We start from the raw sequence: 14982 nt of genomic DNA on the forward strand, positions 1-14982 counted from the left end.
ACTAGCCTCCTATGCTAGCAGCTGAAATAGCATCATATGCTAGCAGCTGAACTAGCCTTCTATGCTAGCAACTGAACTAGCCTCCTATGCTAGCAGCTGAACTAGCCTTCTATGCTAGCAGCTGAACTAGCCTCCTATGCTAGCAGCTGAACTAGCCTTCTATGCTAGCAGCTGAAATAGCATCATATGCTAGCAGCTGAACTAGCCTTCTATGCTAGCAGCTGAACTAGCCTTCTATGCTAGCAGCTGAAATAGCATCATATGCTAGCAGCTGAACTAGCATCATATGCTAGCAGCTGAACTAGCCTCCTATGCTAGCCTCCTATGCTAGCAGCTGAACTAGCCTCCTATGCTAGCAGCTGAACTAGCATCATATGCTAGCAGCTGAACTAGCCTCCTATGCTAGTAGCTGAACTAGCCTCCTATGCTAGCAGCTGAAATAGCATCATATGCTAGCAGCTGAACTAGCCTTCTATGCTAGCAGCTGAAATAGCATCATATGCTAGCAGCTGAACTAGCCTCCTATGCTAGCAGCTGAAATAGCATCATATGCTAGCAGCTGAACTAGCATCATATGCTAGCAACTGAACTAGCCTCCTATGCTAGCAGCTGAACTAGCCTTCTATGCTAGCAGCTGAACTAGCCTCCTATGCTAGCAGCTGAACTAGCCTTCTATGCTAGCAGCTGAAATAGCATCATATGCTAGCAGCTGAACTAGCCTTCTATGCTAGCAGCTGAACTAGCCTTCTATGCTAGCAGCTGAAATAGCATCATATGCTAGCAGCTGAACTAGCATCATATGCTAGCAGCTGAACTAGCCTCCTATGCTAGCCTCCTATGCTAGCAGCTGAACTAGCCTCCTATGCTAGCAGCTGAACTAGCATCATATGCTAGCAGCTGAACTAGCCTCCTATGCTAGTAGCTGAACTAGCCTCCTATGCTAGCAGCTGAACTAGCATCATATGCTAGCAGCTGAACTAGCCTCCTATGCTAGCAGCTGAACTAGCCTCCTATGCTAGCAGCTGAACTAGCCTCCTATGCTAGCAGCTGAACTAGCATCATATGCTAGCAGCTGAACTAGCCTCCTATAATAGCAGCTGAACTAGTCCTATATGAAGGAATGACAAGGGTGAGTGAAAAGGTTGCTGTAAGGAGAATGAGACTTGCAGGCACTGCCAAAGACACAAAGAACTGTCAGCCAGCAAGCTGGTGCTGTGGGAGCCAACACGCCGGTCAAGAGGACGTCCTACACCAACATATGTGGACATACTCAAGAAGGATGCAGGGGCCCAGAGTACCAGCAGGGGCCCAGAGTACCAGCAGGGTACCAGAGTACCAGCAGGGGCCCAGAGTACCAGCAGGGTACCAGAGTACCAGCAGGGGCCCAGAGTACCAGCAGGGGCCCAGAGTACCAGCAGGGGCCCAGAGTACCAGCAGGGTACCAGAGTACCAGCAGGGGCCCAGAGTACCAGCAGGGTACCAGAGTACCAGCAGGGGCCCAGAGTACCAGCAGGGGCCCAGAGTACCAGCAGGGGCCCAGAGTACCAGCAGGGTACCAGAGTACCAGCAGGGGCCCAGAGTACCAGCGGGGGCCCAGAGTACCAGCGGGGGCCCAGAGTACCAGCGGGGGCCCAGGGTACCAGCAGGGGCCCAGAGTACCAGCAGGGGCCCAGAGTACCAGCAGGGGCCCAGAGTACCAGCAGGGGTACCAGAGTACCAGCAGGGTACCAGAGTACCAGCAGGGGTACCAGAGTACCAGCAGGGTACCAGAGTACCAGCAGGGGCCCAGAGTACCAGCAGGGTACCAGAGTACCAGCGAACTGGAAAGTTGTATGGAGAATCGGGATGACTGGAGACAACGATGGACGGCTGGTCTGAGGACGACCTAGTAGTTCCTGGTGATGGAGGACCAGGGGGACCAGGACCAGGACCAGGACCAGGACCAGGACCAGGACCAGGGGGACCAGGGGGACCAGGGGGACCAGGGGGACCAGGGTGGACCAGGACCAGGGGGACCAGGGGGACCAGGGTGGACCAGGACCAGGGGGACCAGGGGGACCAGGGGGACCAGGACCTCTGAACTTGTCATGCTGAGTGCCAGGCTGTGTCTAATTGTTTGTTTATTGTTTTGGAGTTGTGTTTACCATTTTATTTGCATGTTTTTGTTTTGTTAGTTACTGTTTGAAATGTAACCTTTTCTGTGTTTTGAGTTGACATGCAATTACCTTTTGTTTGAGTTGATTAGACACAGCTGAACACAATCAAGCAGCAACTGAATCCTGACAGACAGCTGCAGTGGCCAACAAACCACTGCAGGCTGGCCCCCCAGACCAATGGTGAACGAGGGGAGGGTTTCCTTCCCCTTATATATTCAAGGCAGACATTCAAGCTGGGAGATTGAACGGACGGACAGAGGCCCATGAGGGACGAGAGTTGATGAACAAGAGTGGATGGACTGACGTACAGAGGCCCATGGGGGCCCAGGTGGTTGGGGAGCCCCCGGCAGACTCGGACCGGGGATCCCTGTTGTCGTGGGCCAACAGGGAGGGGGCACTGAGAGGGCACTGGAGGACAGTGAGCCCAGAATGACTGAGACTGTTCATCTTTAACCTTTTTAATCTTTTATGGATTGGCCATTTTAGAAACAGTTCTATTTTTAGTGACTCCCCCACCCCTGATTTTATAACCGTCTTGGAGCAATAAATGTCTGTTGCTGCACTCCTGCTTTTTGTTGTGGGTTACTAAGCGCTGCTCACCCTCGAAAGTATTTAATTGGGGACTTGAACCACCCCTGTGACAAACTCATGACGTCATCTCTGTGCTGCACTCTGTCCTCCGTTCAGTGAGCTCTTCAGCCGTAACTCTGGCTCAAAACGGTAAGGACGTCCATCATATTCAAGGTCGTCGTCCACAACCTCAGAATGTGACAAATATTCAGACATGTTTCAAATAACTATCAGTAAACTAACAGTAGAACTCCAGCTGTACACGGAGCTGTGTCTGGGATGCACAGAGATGACGTCATGAGTTCAGAGGTCTTGTTTAGTGGGCGACCGATAATCGGCCGTGGCCGATTATCGAATTCGATATTCATAATTTTATTAATAATCGGTATCGGCCCCCCCCCAAAAGAAAATACTGCATTTTCTTTTTTGTATTAAGAATGTTCAACATGCTCAAACTTAAGTAAACTTAAGTAAATATTTGCACTTAAAAAAACAACCTGTGTAGCCATTTTCACAAACTGTACTGTTTGGTTGTTTGTCATGTGTACTAGTTAGCTTACTGTTACTACCTCCAAGTAGTTTGTCATGTGTACTCGTTAGCTTACTGTTACTACCTCCAAGTAGGCACTTGCTGTGGTTTGGGTCTGGGAACTGGGAGTATTGTGCCTGACTGTTCTAAAATTGAGGCTGTTATTCCTCTTAATTTGTTATTTTTTATAGGCAGCTTTTTTATTTTATGTAAAGAGAAAATTCATTTAATTTTATTTTTAATAACTGAAATGCTGCTTGTTTTGTTTGATGTTCCATAATTTGCAATTTTGATGTGTGAGCCGTGCGAAGTGAATCCTTCCTAGTTAAAGCAATAAATTGCTCACCATTCATTTAAATGAATTCTTGTATTGAAATTAGTTTTCTCCCAAAAAGGTAAAAAAGGGTAATAATCGTATCGGCTGATATCGGCTATCGGTCTTTTTGATTTCCCCCTAATCGGTGATCGAAATAATCGAAAAAAAGGCTGATCGGTCGGACACTAGTCTTGTTTACAAACTGATTTATTTGTTACACACACAGCCCCGGGTGAAGACAACAGGTCCTGGAAGCAGATCTAGTGATTCATAAAAGAAATGAACGAGTTTCGCGGCAATCATGTGTTATTTAGACGCTGCATCGTCTGTGTCCCGCTGTGCCCCGTTGACTACCGTTATAAGGAGAAGCGGCTCGCACAAAACTCCTAATATCTTCCGAAGGACTCCAAATGACACCAAACACCTCTGGGTGAGTATACGACCATAAAAAATACCAGAAATAAGGTCCAGGTTGTAAAAAACCGAACTTTCCCTTTAAGTGTAAATTGTCAACAACACCAATAACAAATTAAAGCTGCAAGCGGTGATGAACGGATGAACGGCCTCCACCCTTGTGCAGGTTCAGGCTACAGTGGAAGCTTGTATGACGGCAGAAAATAGGAACTATCAAATATCGACCAATCAGAAGAAGGGACGGGGCTAATTCAGGCCAATGAAGGTCAAGTACTCAATACCGAATCCGATGACACCACTCACATGTCTTTATCACAACCCGTTCAGAAGTTATGGCAAAGAATAGGGACTATCAAATATTGACCAATCAGAAAAAGGGCGGGGCTAATTTGCACCAATTATGTTCAAGCACTCAAAACCGAGTCCGATGAAACCACCCACGACTCTTTATGTCAAATCATTCAAAAGTTATGGCAGAAAGTAGGAAATATCAAATATGGACCAATCAGATGAAGGGTGGGCGCGCTTTTTGGCGTCTAGCTTCGCCACGGTAACACTTTTGACTGAGAAAAGTAATGCACATCGTCGCAGGATGGAGACGCACATTTTGATGTATAACACACCTGGGTGCACGTTACGGTTCGGGCCGAATTAACGGATGGCTAAATTACTCACAAAAATGTATAGTAAATGGAAAATAAATTGAGTCTAAATAAATATATATTTTTTGAAATTATTGCTTTCGATTTCCAATTTCACGGACCACCTGCAATACCGCCACGGACCACCAGAGGGCCGCGGACCACTGGTTGACAAACCCTGGTTTAAAGTGTTCAAATTCACATTACAAATCATGTTTTAAAAGCAGAAAAAAAGACCACATTTCCCACGTCTGCCCAGCCAATTCCTTGTCCAATCACGACGTTCTCTAATCTTTTTTCATTTATCGCCCCACAGAATGGCACAAATTGCTAAAGCCTGATTTGTGGTTCCGCGTTACACCAACGCAGAGCCTACGGCGTAGGGTACGCGTCCATTTAACGCAGAACCGTAATTCAGGCTTAAGGCAGCGCGTTTGCTTTTGCTGATTCTGACTTCGGGGTTCTTCCTCTTCCACTTCTTTTTGACGTTGCAGTTCCAGTAACAGAACTCTTATTATATACGTATACGTATACGTATAGTGTGAGCAGACGGGTCGCATCCGAGCATCGGGTGTGAGACTCAGCCAGCTCTCGGCGCTGCGTGTGGCCGCGTGCTCCCGATCGGATCGCGGATGAAAGCTCAATAAAATAATAATATAATGAAATAAAATATTTGCAAAGCGGCTGTGAAATATGGTGGTCTCAAAATCAGGATTGGTTTATTTCACCCGGCTCTGCCCGCTTGCTCCGCTAGATCACACCGCGTCTTTGGATGTAATGATCTTAAATCCCCCAAAACTCAGTCACGCTCGTTAAATACAGTCCAACACAAATTAAACACACATTAAACACAATTCTTACGTGACCCCGTGACTCCACACGTTGCTGCAACAATAACACACGAGAGGGAGCTGCTGCTGCGCGCTCCCGCGGGGGCGTTTTGATAATTTGGTGAAAGGTTTTCTCAGTTGTGTGTAGAGTTTAGCAAAAATAGCCAATGTTGCAAAAAATGTGCTTAAGCATTCAGAAAAAACTGTAACTGCCGAAGGAATGGCATAAATTGCGCCAAAATTACATGATTAATTCAAAATAGCCGACTTCCGAGCCAAGATGAAAACAGCTTCAGATCCAATGTATCCAACTCAAAAAATTCCTTATAAATCGCCTGTTGCACATACATTGCTCAAATCGACCTATTATTATCATATCACAGTAAACAACATCTTTACGAAGTTTGAAGTTAATTGGAAATAGTATGAGTATGAGTTCATAGTTTGAAAAAAGTGAGTGACAAAATTCTCCAAAACCGATATGTACCGGTGTATGATTTTTAAGTCCTGTCGAAAGGTATCTGAATCTGAAATTTAATTGTCCCAAGACAAAACCAGTGATTTTTAATGATTATTTTACCAGAAATCCAGAGTGATACAAGAATGGCAATTTTTATGTTATGACCACGATACGCGACACAGTCAATAAGGACACTTATGATAATACTAAGTGTGGATTTCATTGTGATTGGATGAACGAAACAGTAAATACAGCACATAATTTGATGAAAAAAGTATACCTGACCAAAAGGTGGCGCTATGGAGTTCATCCAAGATTATCATATCCACTTGTTCAGAATGGAAGCCTGATTAAATGTATTGATTTTGGGTAAATTTGGACAAAGTATGTGAAAGTTAAAACAACTTTTATGTTCATGGCGAGACACTGAAATTTGACTACCTCTAAAGTCTAAAGCCCTTTGATAAAAACTTACAGTTTTCTCTGTCAGTCAACGTCAATGTCTTACCTATTATGTGACCAGCTTTGAGATCAATAAACTGATCTCGCTTGGAGCACAGATGCATACTAGAAGACATGACAATTCCTGGTGCCAACAGGTGGCGCTACAACCGATCCTGAATATTCCACCATAGATGTCTTCAGGCTCAGACTACAATCATACACATACGTTTTCAACAACATCAAATCATGTATTGCTGAATTACAGCCAATTGATGTTTGATGGCAAAGCTTAAAAATGACCTCAAATTTCGCTGGATCACTACGGTCACGCCCTCTGGTAAAAACTTAAAAGCTTCACAATTTAGCGTCGGCCATATGTCTAGATTGTACAAACCAAGTTGTGATTCAATCCGATAAAATCTCTAGGAGGAGTTCGTTAAAGTACGAGGCCTAGAAATGATCATAATTCATGAAAAATTACATTTTCTGTTCAAAATGCCGGACTTCCTGTGTAACTTAGAGCATGGGTCCAGGAGACTTTTTTGTAGAGCTTTGTCTGATATAATAGACACATAAAGGTCATTGCTGTAAGTCAAACCATATTGTGGGGCTCGTCGAAAAACATAAAATAGGTGGCGCTATAGAGCCCATTCTTGTGGACCCATGCCTGTCGCCCATAAAATACGTAATTTTACGCGACTCTGGAAGCGTGTGCAAAATTTGGTGAGTTTTCGAGCATGTTAAGGCCTCCAAGAAGGCAATTCATTTCTCGGATGAATAATAATAATAATTAAAGCTGCAAGCAGCGATGAACGGGCCCTCGCACTCACGGCCACCACCCCCCATAAGCATATAAGAAATGACACCACCCACGATTTCCTATGTCAAACCATTCAAAAGTTATAGCAGAAAATAGGAACTATGAAATATTGACCAATCAGAAGAATGGGCGGGGCTAATTTGCACCAATTATGGTCAAGGACTCAAAACAATGTTGATGACACCACATACAAGTCTTTATGTCAAACCATTCAAAAGTTATGCCAGAAAATAGGGACTATCAAATATCGACCAATCAGAAGAAGGGGCGGGGCTAATTCAGGCCAATGAAGGTCAAGTACTCAATACCGAATCCGATAACACCACTCACATGTCTTTATCACAACCCGTTCAAAAGTTATGGCAGAGAATAGGGACTATCAAAAAGGTCATTGCTGTAAGTCAAACAAACGTCCAGCCGGAGAAGCTTGGATTCAGCACGGCGGCGGCGGTGTGATGAGACGGGACCTCCACTGGAACAGGGAGTCGGACCCAGATGTAGGAGAGCAGGAGACAGGAGTTCCAAAAATAGGGATTTATTGTATTGTACGTTTTTCCGTGCGTTTCTCCGTGCGTTTTTTTGCGAAAAAACGTAAAAACGCACGCAAAAACGCACGCAAAAACGCACGCAAAAACGCACGCAAAAACGCACGCAAAAACGCACGCAAAAACGCACGCAAAAACGCACGAAAAACGCACGCAAAAACGCATGCAAAAACCCACGCAAAAACGCACGCAAAAACGCAAAAAACGCACGAAAAAACGCACGCAAAAACGCACGAAAAACGCAAAAACGCACGAAAAACGCAAAAACGCAAAAACGCACGAAAAAACTCGAAAACGCACGAAAAAACGCACGAAAAAACGCAAAAACGAACGAAAAAAAACGCAAAAACGCACGAAAAAACGCAAAAACGCACGAAAAAACGCAAAAACGAACGAAAAAACGCACGAAAAAACGCATGAAAAAAAACGCATGAACAAAAAAACAAAAAAAGACAGTAGGAGGATAGAAGGATAGAAGGATAGAAGGAGGATAGAAGGATAGAAGGATAGAAGGATAGAAGGATAGAAGGATAGAAGGATAGAAGGATAAAAGGATAGAAGGATAGAAGGATAGAAGGATAGGAGGATAGAAGGATAGAAAGATTTATTGTATTTAACTCAAAGAAAAGTGCTGCTTAGCAGGATACCAAAACCAGAACATGAACGTGAAAAGACTAAAAAAACCTGAGATGGAAACACGGAGGGAGGAACCAGCAGGGGAAGACCAGACCAGATATACAGAAGGATAACGAGACACAGGTGGAAACAATCAGGGCTGGTGGAAACAGGAAGGACAGACAAGAACTGAAACACAAAGACACAGGCAAATAAAGCAGGAAGTACCAAACCATAACATCATCATCTTCGCCATCATTATTATTATGATGACAGGTTTTTGCAACCTGATCTCACAAAAATCCGTGAAATGCCCACTCACCACTATTTTCCGTGGTATATACACGGAAAATGGTATAATTCCGTGTGAGCACCACGGATTTTGTACCATGCAAAGTCAATGGGATCCGTGGTCGTGATATATACACGGATTATTACATTATTATTATTTATATATTATTCTTTGTTATTTTGGCTAAATTATGAGTTTTTGTCACGCAAGGTACTGTTTGCTCTGTTTTTGCCGCCGTGTATTTTCTGAGTGACCTCCTCCCACGGTTCCTCCTCCTCCTCCTCCGTGTTTTCCTTCATGGGAAAACAAACTTCCATGTTCCTGCAGCTCCGGGAGAAATCCATCTATTTCTGGGAAACACGTCAGCGCTTGGCGCCGCGGAGAGAAACTCCCGCTACCTCCTTCTCTCCATCCCTCCACCCATCCCTCCCTCCCTACTCGTGTTTACCTCCCCTCATTTCCACGCTGCTCTCAGTCTTCCTTCAGTCTCCACGCAGCGTCTGCACAACGGTGACACCTCCGTGCGTGTCTCAGAGCAGAGGGATGAATGGAGGATGAATGGAGGGATGGATGGAGGGATGAATGGAGGGATGATGGAGGGATGAATGGAGGGATGAGGACCCAGCGCTGATCCACAGGTAGGTCGGTCCTGGGTTGTTTTAATGAGGGGATTTCTCAGCTCAACCGTGACGCGCGGCGCGGCGCCGCGGCGGCTTTACGCGCGGCGTTTCCACGGAAACCCGTGATTATTCCGCGCATGTTTGTTTTCAATAATGAAGTCTGAACACGTGTGTGTGTGTGTGTGTGTGTGTGTGTGTGTGTGTGTGTGTGTGTGTGTGTGTGTGTGTGTGTGTGTGTGTGTGTGTGTGTGTGTGTGTGTGTGTGTGTGTTCCACCAGGGCGTGCACGTCAGCGCGGGCAGCGCGGCGCCGGATTAAAATGCGCCGAACGTGACGCCGAGTCCGGACCTCAGCGGCGCAACCGGGGGGGGGGGCAGCCGGACATGAAGGTGGTGCCCGCGGAGGTTCTGGCCCCCCAGGACCCCCAAGACCAGTTTCTGGACCCCCAAGACCAGTTTCTGGGGCCCCAGGACCCCCACGACCAGTTTCTGGGGCCCCAAGACCAGTTTCTGGCCCCTCAGGACCCCCAAGACCAGTTTCTGGGGCCCCAAGACCAGTTTCTGGCCCCTCAGGACCCCCAAGACCAGTTTCTGGACCCCCAAGACCAGTTTCTGGGGCCCCAGGACCCCCAAGACCAGTTTCTGGGGCCCCAAGACCAGTTTCTGGCCCCTCAGGACCCCCAAGACCAGTTTCTGGACCCCCAAGACCAGTTTCTGGGGCCCCAGGACCCGGCTCTGGCCCCCCAGGACCCCCAAGACCAGTTTCTGGGCCCCCAGGAGCCCCAAGACCAGTTTCTGGGGCCCCAAGACCAGTTTCTGGCCCCTCAGGACCCCCAAAACCAGTTTCTGGGGCCCCAAGACCAGTTTCTGGGCCCCCAGGACCAGTTTCTGGGCCCCCAGGACCCGCGGGACTCCCAAGACCCGTTTCCGGCCCCCCAGGACCCCCAGGACCCGGCTCTGGCCCCCCAGGACCTGGTTCTGGACCAGTTTCCGGCCCCCCAGGACCCTCAGGACCTGGTTCTGGACCAGTTTCCGGCCCCCCAGGACTGCTGCGAGCGCGTGGTCATCAACGTGGCGGGGCTGCGGTTCGAGACGCAGCTCCGGACGCTGAACCGTTTCCCAGAAACCCTCCTGGGGAACCCCAGGAAACGGATGCGCTACTTCGACCCGCTGCGGAACGAGTACTTCCTGGACCGGAACCGGCCCAGCTTCGACGCGGTTCTGTACTTCTACCAGTCCGGCGGGCGGCTGCGCCGGCCCGCGCTCGTCCCCGTGGACGTGTTTCTGGAGGAGATCAAGTTCTACGAGCTCGGGGCCGACGTGGTGGACGCCTTCAGGGAGGACGAGGGTTTCCTGCGCGAGGAGCCGCGGCCGCTGCCGGCTAACGCGCTGCAGCGGCGGGTGTGGCTGCTGGTGGAGCACCCGGACAGCTCCGCCGCCGCGCGGGCCGTCGCCATCGTCTCCGTCACCGTCATCCTCATCTCCATCGTCATCTTCTGCCTGGAGACGCTGCCCGAGTTCCGGGACGGGGGGCCGCGGCGGGCCGGCAACGGGTCGCTGGCAAGGCTAGCCAAGGTAAGAGCCGTACTGGACCAAAAACACAAAAAACTAATATGTCTGAAGCCGCAAAAAATTTAAAGTCTTGTATATACCTTAGAATGAAGACAAATGGCGAAAGGAGAAATGTTGAGAAAAAAGTCAAAATGTTGAGAAAAAAGTCAAAATTTCAAGAAAAAGGTCAAAACTTTGAGAAAAAAGTCAAAATGTCAAGAAAAAGGTCAAAATTTTGAGAAAGAAGTCGAAATGTTGAGAAAAAGTCGAAATGTCGAGAAAAAAGTCAAATTTTCGAGAAAAAAGTCAAAATGTCGAGAAAAAAGTCGGAATGTTGAGAAAAAAGTCAAAATTTAGAGAAAAAAGTCTAAATGTCGAGAAAAGTCTAAATGTCGAGAAAAAAGTCAAAATGTTAAAAAAAAGTCGAGATGTTGAGAAAAAAGTCAAAATGTTGAGAAAAAAGTCAAAATTTCAAGAAAAAGGTCAAAACTTTGAGAAAAAAGTCAAAATGTCAAGAAAAAGGTCAAAATTTTGAGAAAGAAGTCGAAATGTTGAGAAAAAGTCGAAATGTCGAGAAAAAAGTCAAATTTTCGAGAAAAAAGTCAAAATGTCGAGAAAAAAGTCGGAATGTTGAGAAAAAAGTCGAAATGTTTAGAAAAAAGTCGAAATTTCGAGAAAAAAGTCGAAATGTTGAGAAAAAAGTCAAAATTTAGAGAAAAAAGTCTAAATGTCGAGAAAAGTCTAAATGTCGAGAAAAAAGTCAAAATGTTAAAAAAAAGTCGAAATGTTGAGAAAAAAGTCAAAATTTCGAGAAAAAAGTCACAATTTCGAGAAAAAAGTCGAAATGTTGAGAAAAAAAGTCAAAATGGTGAGATAAAAAAAGGATAGGAAAAAGGAAGAAAAAAGAGAAAAGAAAAAAAATAACAGAAAAATAACAAAAAAAAGAAAAAAGAAAAGAAAAAAGGTCCAGGAGCCACTAGGGCGGCGCTAAAGAGCCGTGGCTTGCTGATCCCTGATAGAGCACAATTCAACACACGGTAATTCAAAGTGCTTTACATCAACACCAAAGGCGGCAAGACATAATTAGACAGTAAATAAGAAATAAAATGAAATAAAATTATGAGAAAAGAAGGTAAAATAATAAAAAGCACAAGTTGCTGAAAACTAAGGGCTGTAAAGTCCAGCAGGTTCATCTCATTCGCGGAGATCATCCCCCCTAAATGACATAAAATGATAAGAAAAGAGGTAAAAATACTATAATTAAACTAGACAGTTTCTTCGCAGAAATTTCGAGAGTGCCACGGCGGGCTGCTGCACATTTGTGTACATTATTGCATTTTGCAGTCAATAAAGGTCAAAAACTCACATGTCGGCCAATCAGAAGAAGGGGCGGGGCTTATTTGCACCAATGAACGTCAAGAATTCAATACCACCCATGACTCTCTATGTCAAACCATTCAAAGGTTATTGGAATATCACATATCCGCCAATCAGAAGAAGGGGCGGGGCTAATTTGTATATATAATATACAAATGTAAATATTCATATATATAATAATAATATAGGAGGACTGGTGTTCATCTGAGGTCAAAAGGTCAGGGTTCAGATTTCTCCTTTTTCCAGGTTAAAGTATATGAAGTCTGTACTAACTGGGTCATGTGACCAGTTCTGGCTGAATGAGTCAGCAGCTGAGCTCTGGTTGCCCCGGCAACAAGAACCTTGACTTTAGAACCTTCCAGGTTGGCTGTGAGAAAAACCCAGATTTTGCCTTGTGACAAGTTCTCAAATAACTCCGATTTGTGAGAAAACCATAGCTCTTAGCAGAAAAACAAAGACATCGTGAGAGACACAGAACCTGGCAGATTCTGACAATCTTAATTTTATACAGATATTCCTTAAAATGTGTTAGTAACGGCAGTTCGAAAACAAAGTGAGATTTTTTTGAAGAAAACTTTTGATTATATTACAGTAAATGGAGACCGAGGCAGGAATTGGCGCAGCTTTACCCTCCCCGTTTAAATTTTGTGCATACCCCGCCTGTCAAAGTCACATTTTATGAATCCCAACACCTATGTCTACATTCTGACCAAAAATTATCTGTCCAGCTTTCACGGTTTGGCCGTGAGCTCGAGTTACAAATAAAAAATAAGGTAATTTTTTTACTGTCCCTCCCACTCTAAAAAATTAGAGCTTCACTCTAAATTTGACAAAAAAAGTGATTTCCAGTCCTCGCTTGAGCGCTCATATCTTGAAAAGTGTACATTTTAGGAAAAAACTGATTTGGAGGTTCAGAGAGAGAAGAGAAGTTTTCCTCCGTTTTGAAGTTTGAATGACATTTCTACGTGCAAGTATGAGAAAGATACGTGATTCAGAAAAAAGGTGAATTTGGGTTTTTTTCGAACCTCCTCCCACCCACAGTGTGAAATGCTGCCCCATTCACTTACATGGTAAAATCTCCCCATTAGTTTGGAAATTTGGAAATGTTTTTGCACTTCGTGCAAAAACTATTTGTGCGATCGCTCTGAAAATCCACAGGACTGTAGTTAAATTCAGGGCCTACAACTTTCTAAATGGGTTCAGAATTTTTCGAGTAACGGTGTGCGAGTGGTGAGGCCCCAAAGTTCTCCCAATGCGTTCAGGATGCTGCTAAAAGCGTACATTTTTGCACGTTAAAATAATTTTGCCATGCAAAACCGGGTTATTGCTAATATTCGGTTTTTAAAAGGGTTATTGACTGCATGGAAACGCAGTCATTGTAGTGATTTCATGACCGGTGTAATATGGTCCGGTTTCCTTGTGTTTGTCAGGACTCCAGCGTTCTGGATCAGCTGACGCCGGGCGGCGCCGAGGCCCAGGGGGCGCGCAGCCCCGTCACCGACCCCTTCTTCGTGGTGGAGACGCTCTGCATCGTCTGGTTCTCCCTGGAGCTGCTGGTTCGGTTCCTGGCGTCGCCCAGCAAGGCGGCGTTCTGCCGGACGCCCATGAACGCCATCGACGTGGTGGCCATCGCGCCGTACTTCGTCACGCTGGGCACCGAGCTGGCCGAGCACCGCGGCGGCGGCGCCGGGGCCGGCCAGCAGCCGGCCACGTCGCTGGCCATCCTGCGCGTCATCCGCCTGGTGCGCGTCTTCCGCATCTTCAAGCTGTCGCGCCACTCCAAGGGGCTGCAGATCCTGGGCCAGACGCTGAAGGCTAGCATGCGCGAGCTGGGGCTGCTCATCTTCTTCCTCTTCATCGGCGTCATCCTCTTCTCCAGCGCCGTCTACTTCGCCGAGACCGACGACCCGCACTCGGGCTTCGCCAGCATCCCCGACGCCTTCTGGTGGGCCGTGGTGTCCATGACGACGGTGGGCTACGGCGACATGTGTCCGGTCACCGTGGGCGGGAAGGTCGTGGGCTCGCTGTGCGCCATCGCCGGCGTGCTGACCATCGCGCTGCCCGTGCCCGTCATCGTGTCCAACTTCAACTACTTCTACCACCGCGAGACGGAGGGCGAGGAGCAGCCGCAGTTCACCCACGTGAGCTGCGGCCAGCCGCCGCCGTCGCCGCCATTGTCACCGCCGCCGCTAGGAGCCTCGCCGCTCCGGTGCGGCCGAGCCTCGCCGGACCAGAACCTTTACCTGGAGGACGAGGACGACGCTGACTCCTTCAAGTTCACCAACTGCAGCCCTTACAAGGCCGGAACGGGCCGTTTGACCACCGTCTGACCCGGGGGATCCACATCCTAGAGGGAGTCAGGACTCCACCAGACACTAGGGGGCGCTGCAGGCTCTGGTTCACTTCCCCCCGGGTCCTCGGCTCCGGTGAAGAGAACGAAGCTGACTCGAGCTGGAAAGTTGAGCCGGAATCTACCTGGATTGTAAACGATGGAGAAGAAGAATTGCTCCATTTGTGTCTCAGAAGTCGCTTTAGATAAAAGCGTCTGTTAAATGACAGTAGTAGTAGTTAGTAGCGGTAGAGGCAGGTACGACGCCACCTGGTGGACCAATCAGGGCCGGCCCGGGGATTCCTGCCCCCGAATAGGACCTGGGTCGTCCTCCAAAACGCTCGTTCATCACCTTTGAAAAGGGACTATGAACTGAAACGTCTTCCATCCCGTCAGCAGGAAGCAGAAAAGCAGAGTAGCACTTTATCGTCTTGTAGAAACAGTCGTTAGTCGTCCAGTAGCAGATTTCAGGTTT

The 14982-nt window shown here is 47.0% G+C and overlaps 1 protein-coding gene across 1 annotated transcript; it reads left to right on the plus strand.

Moving 5' to 3' along the window:
* Positions 1 to 9634: 9634 nt before the first annotated feature.
* On the plus strand, positions 9635 to 14508 carry LOC133424557 (shaker-related potassium channel tsha2-like). Its single transcript, XM_061715230.1, has 2 exons — positions 9635 to 10834; positions 13609 to 14508. Exons 1-2 carry the CDS (start codon positions 9635 to 9637, stop codon positions 14506 to 14508), a joined length of 2100 nt encoding a protein of 699 aa, XP_061571214.1.
* Positions 14509 to 14982: the final 474 nt, after the last annotated feature.

The sequence above is a fragment of the Cololabis saira genome, chromosome 23 (genome assembly GCF_033807715.1).
Source record: "Cololabis saira isolate AMF1-May2022 chromosome 23, fColSai1.1, whole genome shotgun sequence".
Lineage (NCBI taxonomy): Eukaryota > Metazoa > Chordata > Actinopteri > Beloniformes > Belonidae > Cololabis > Cololabis saira.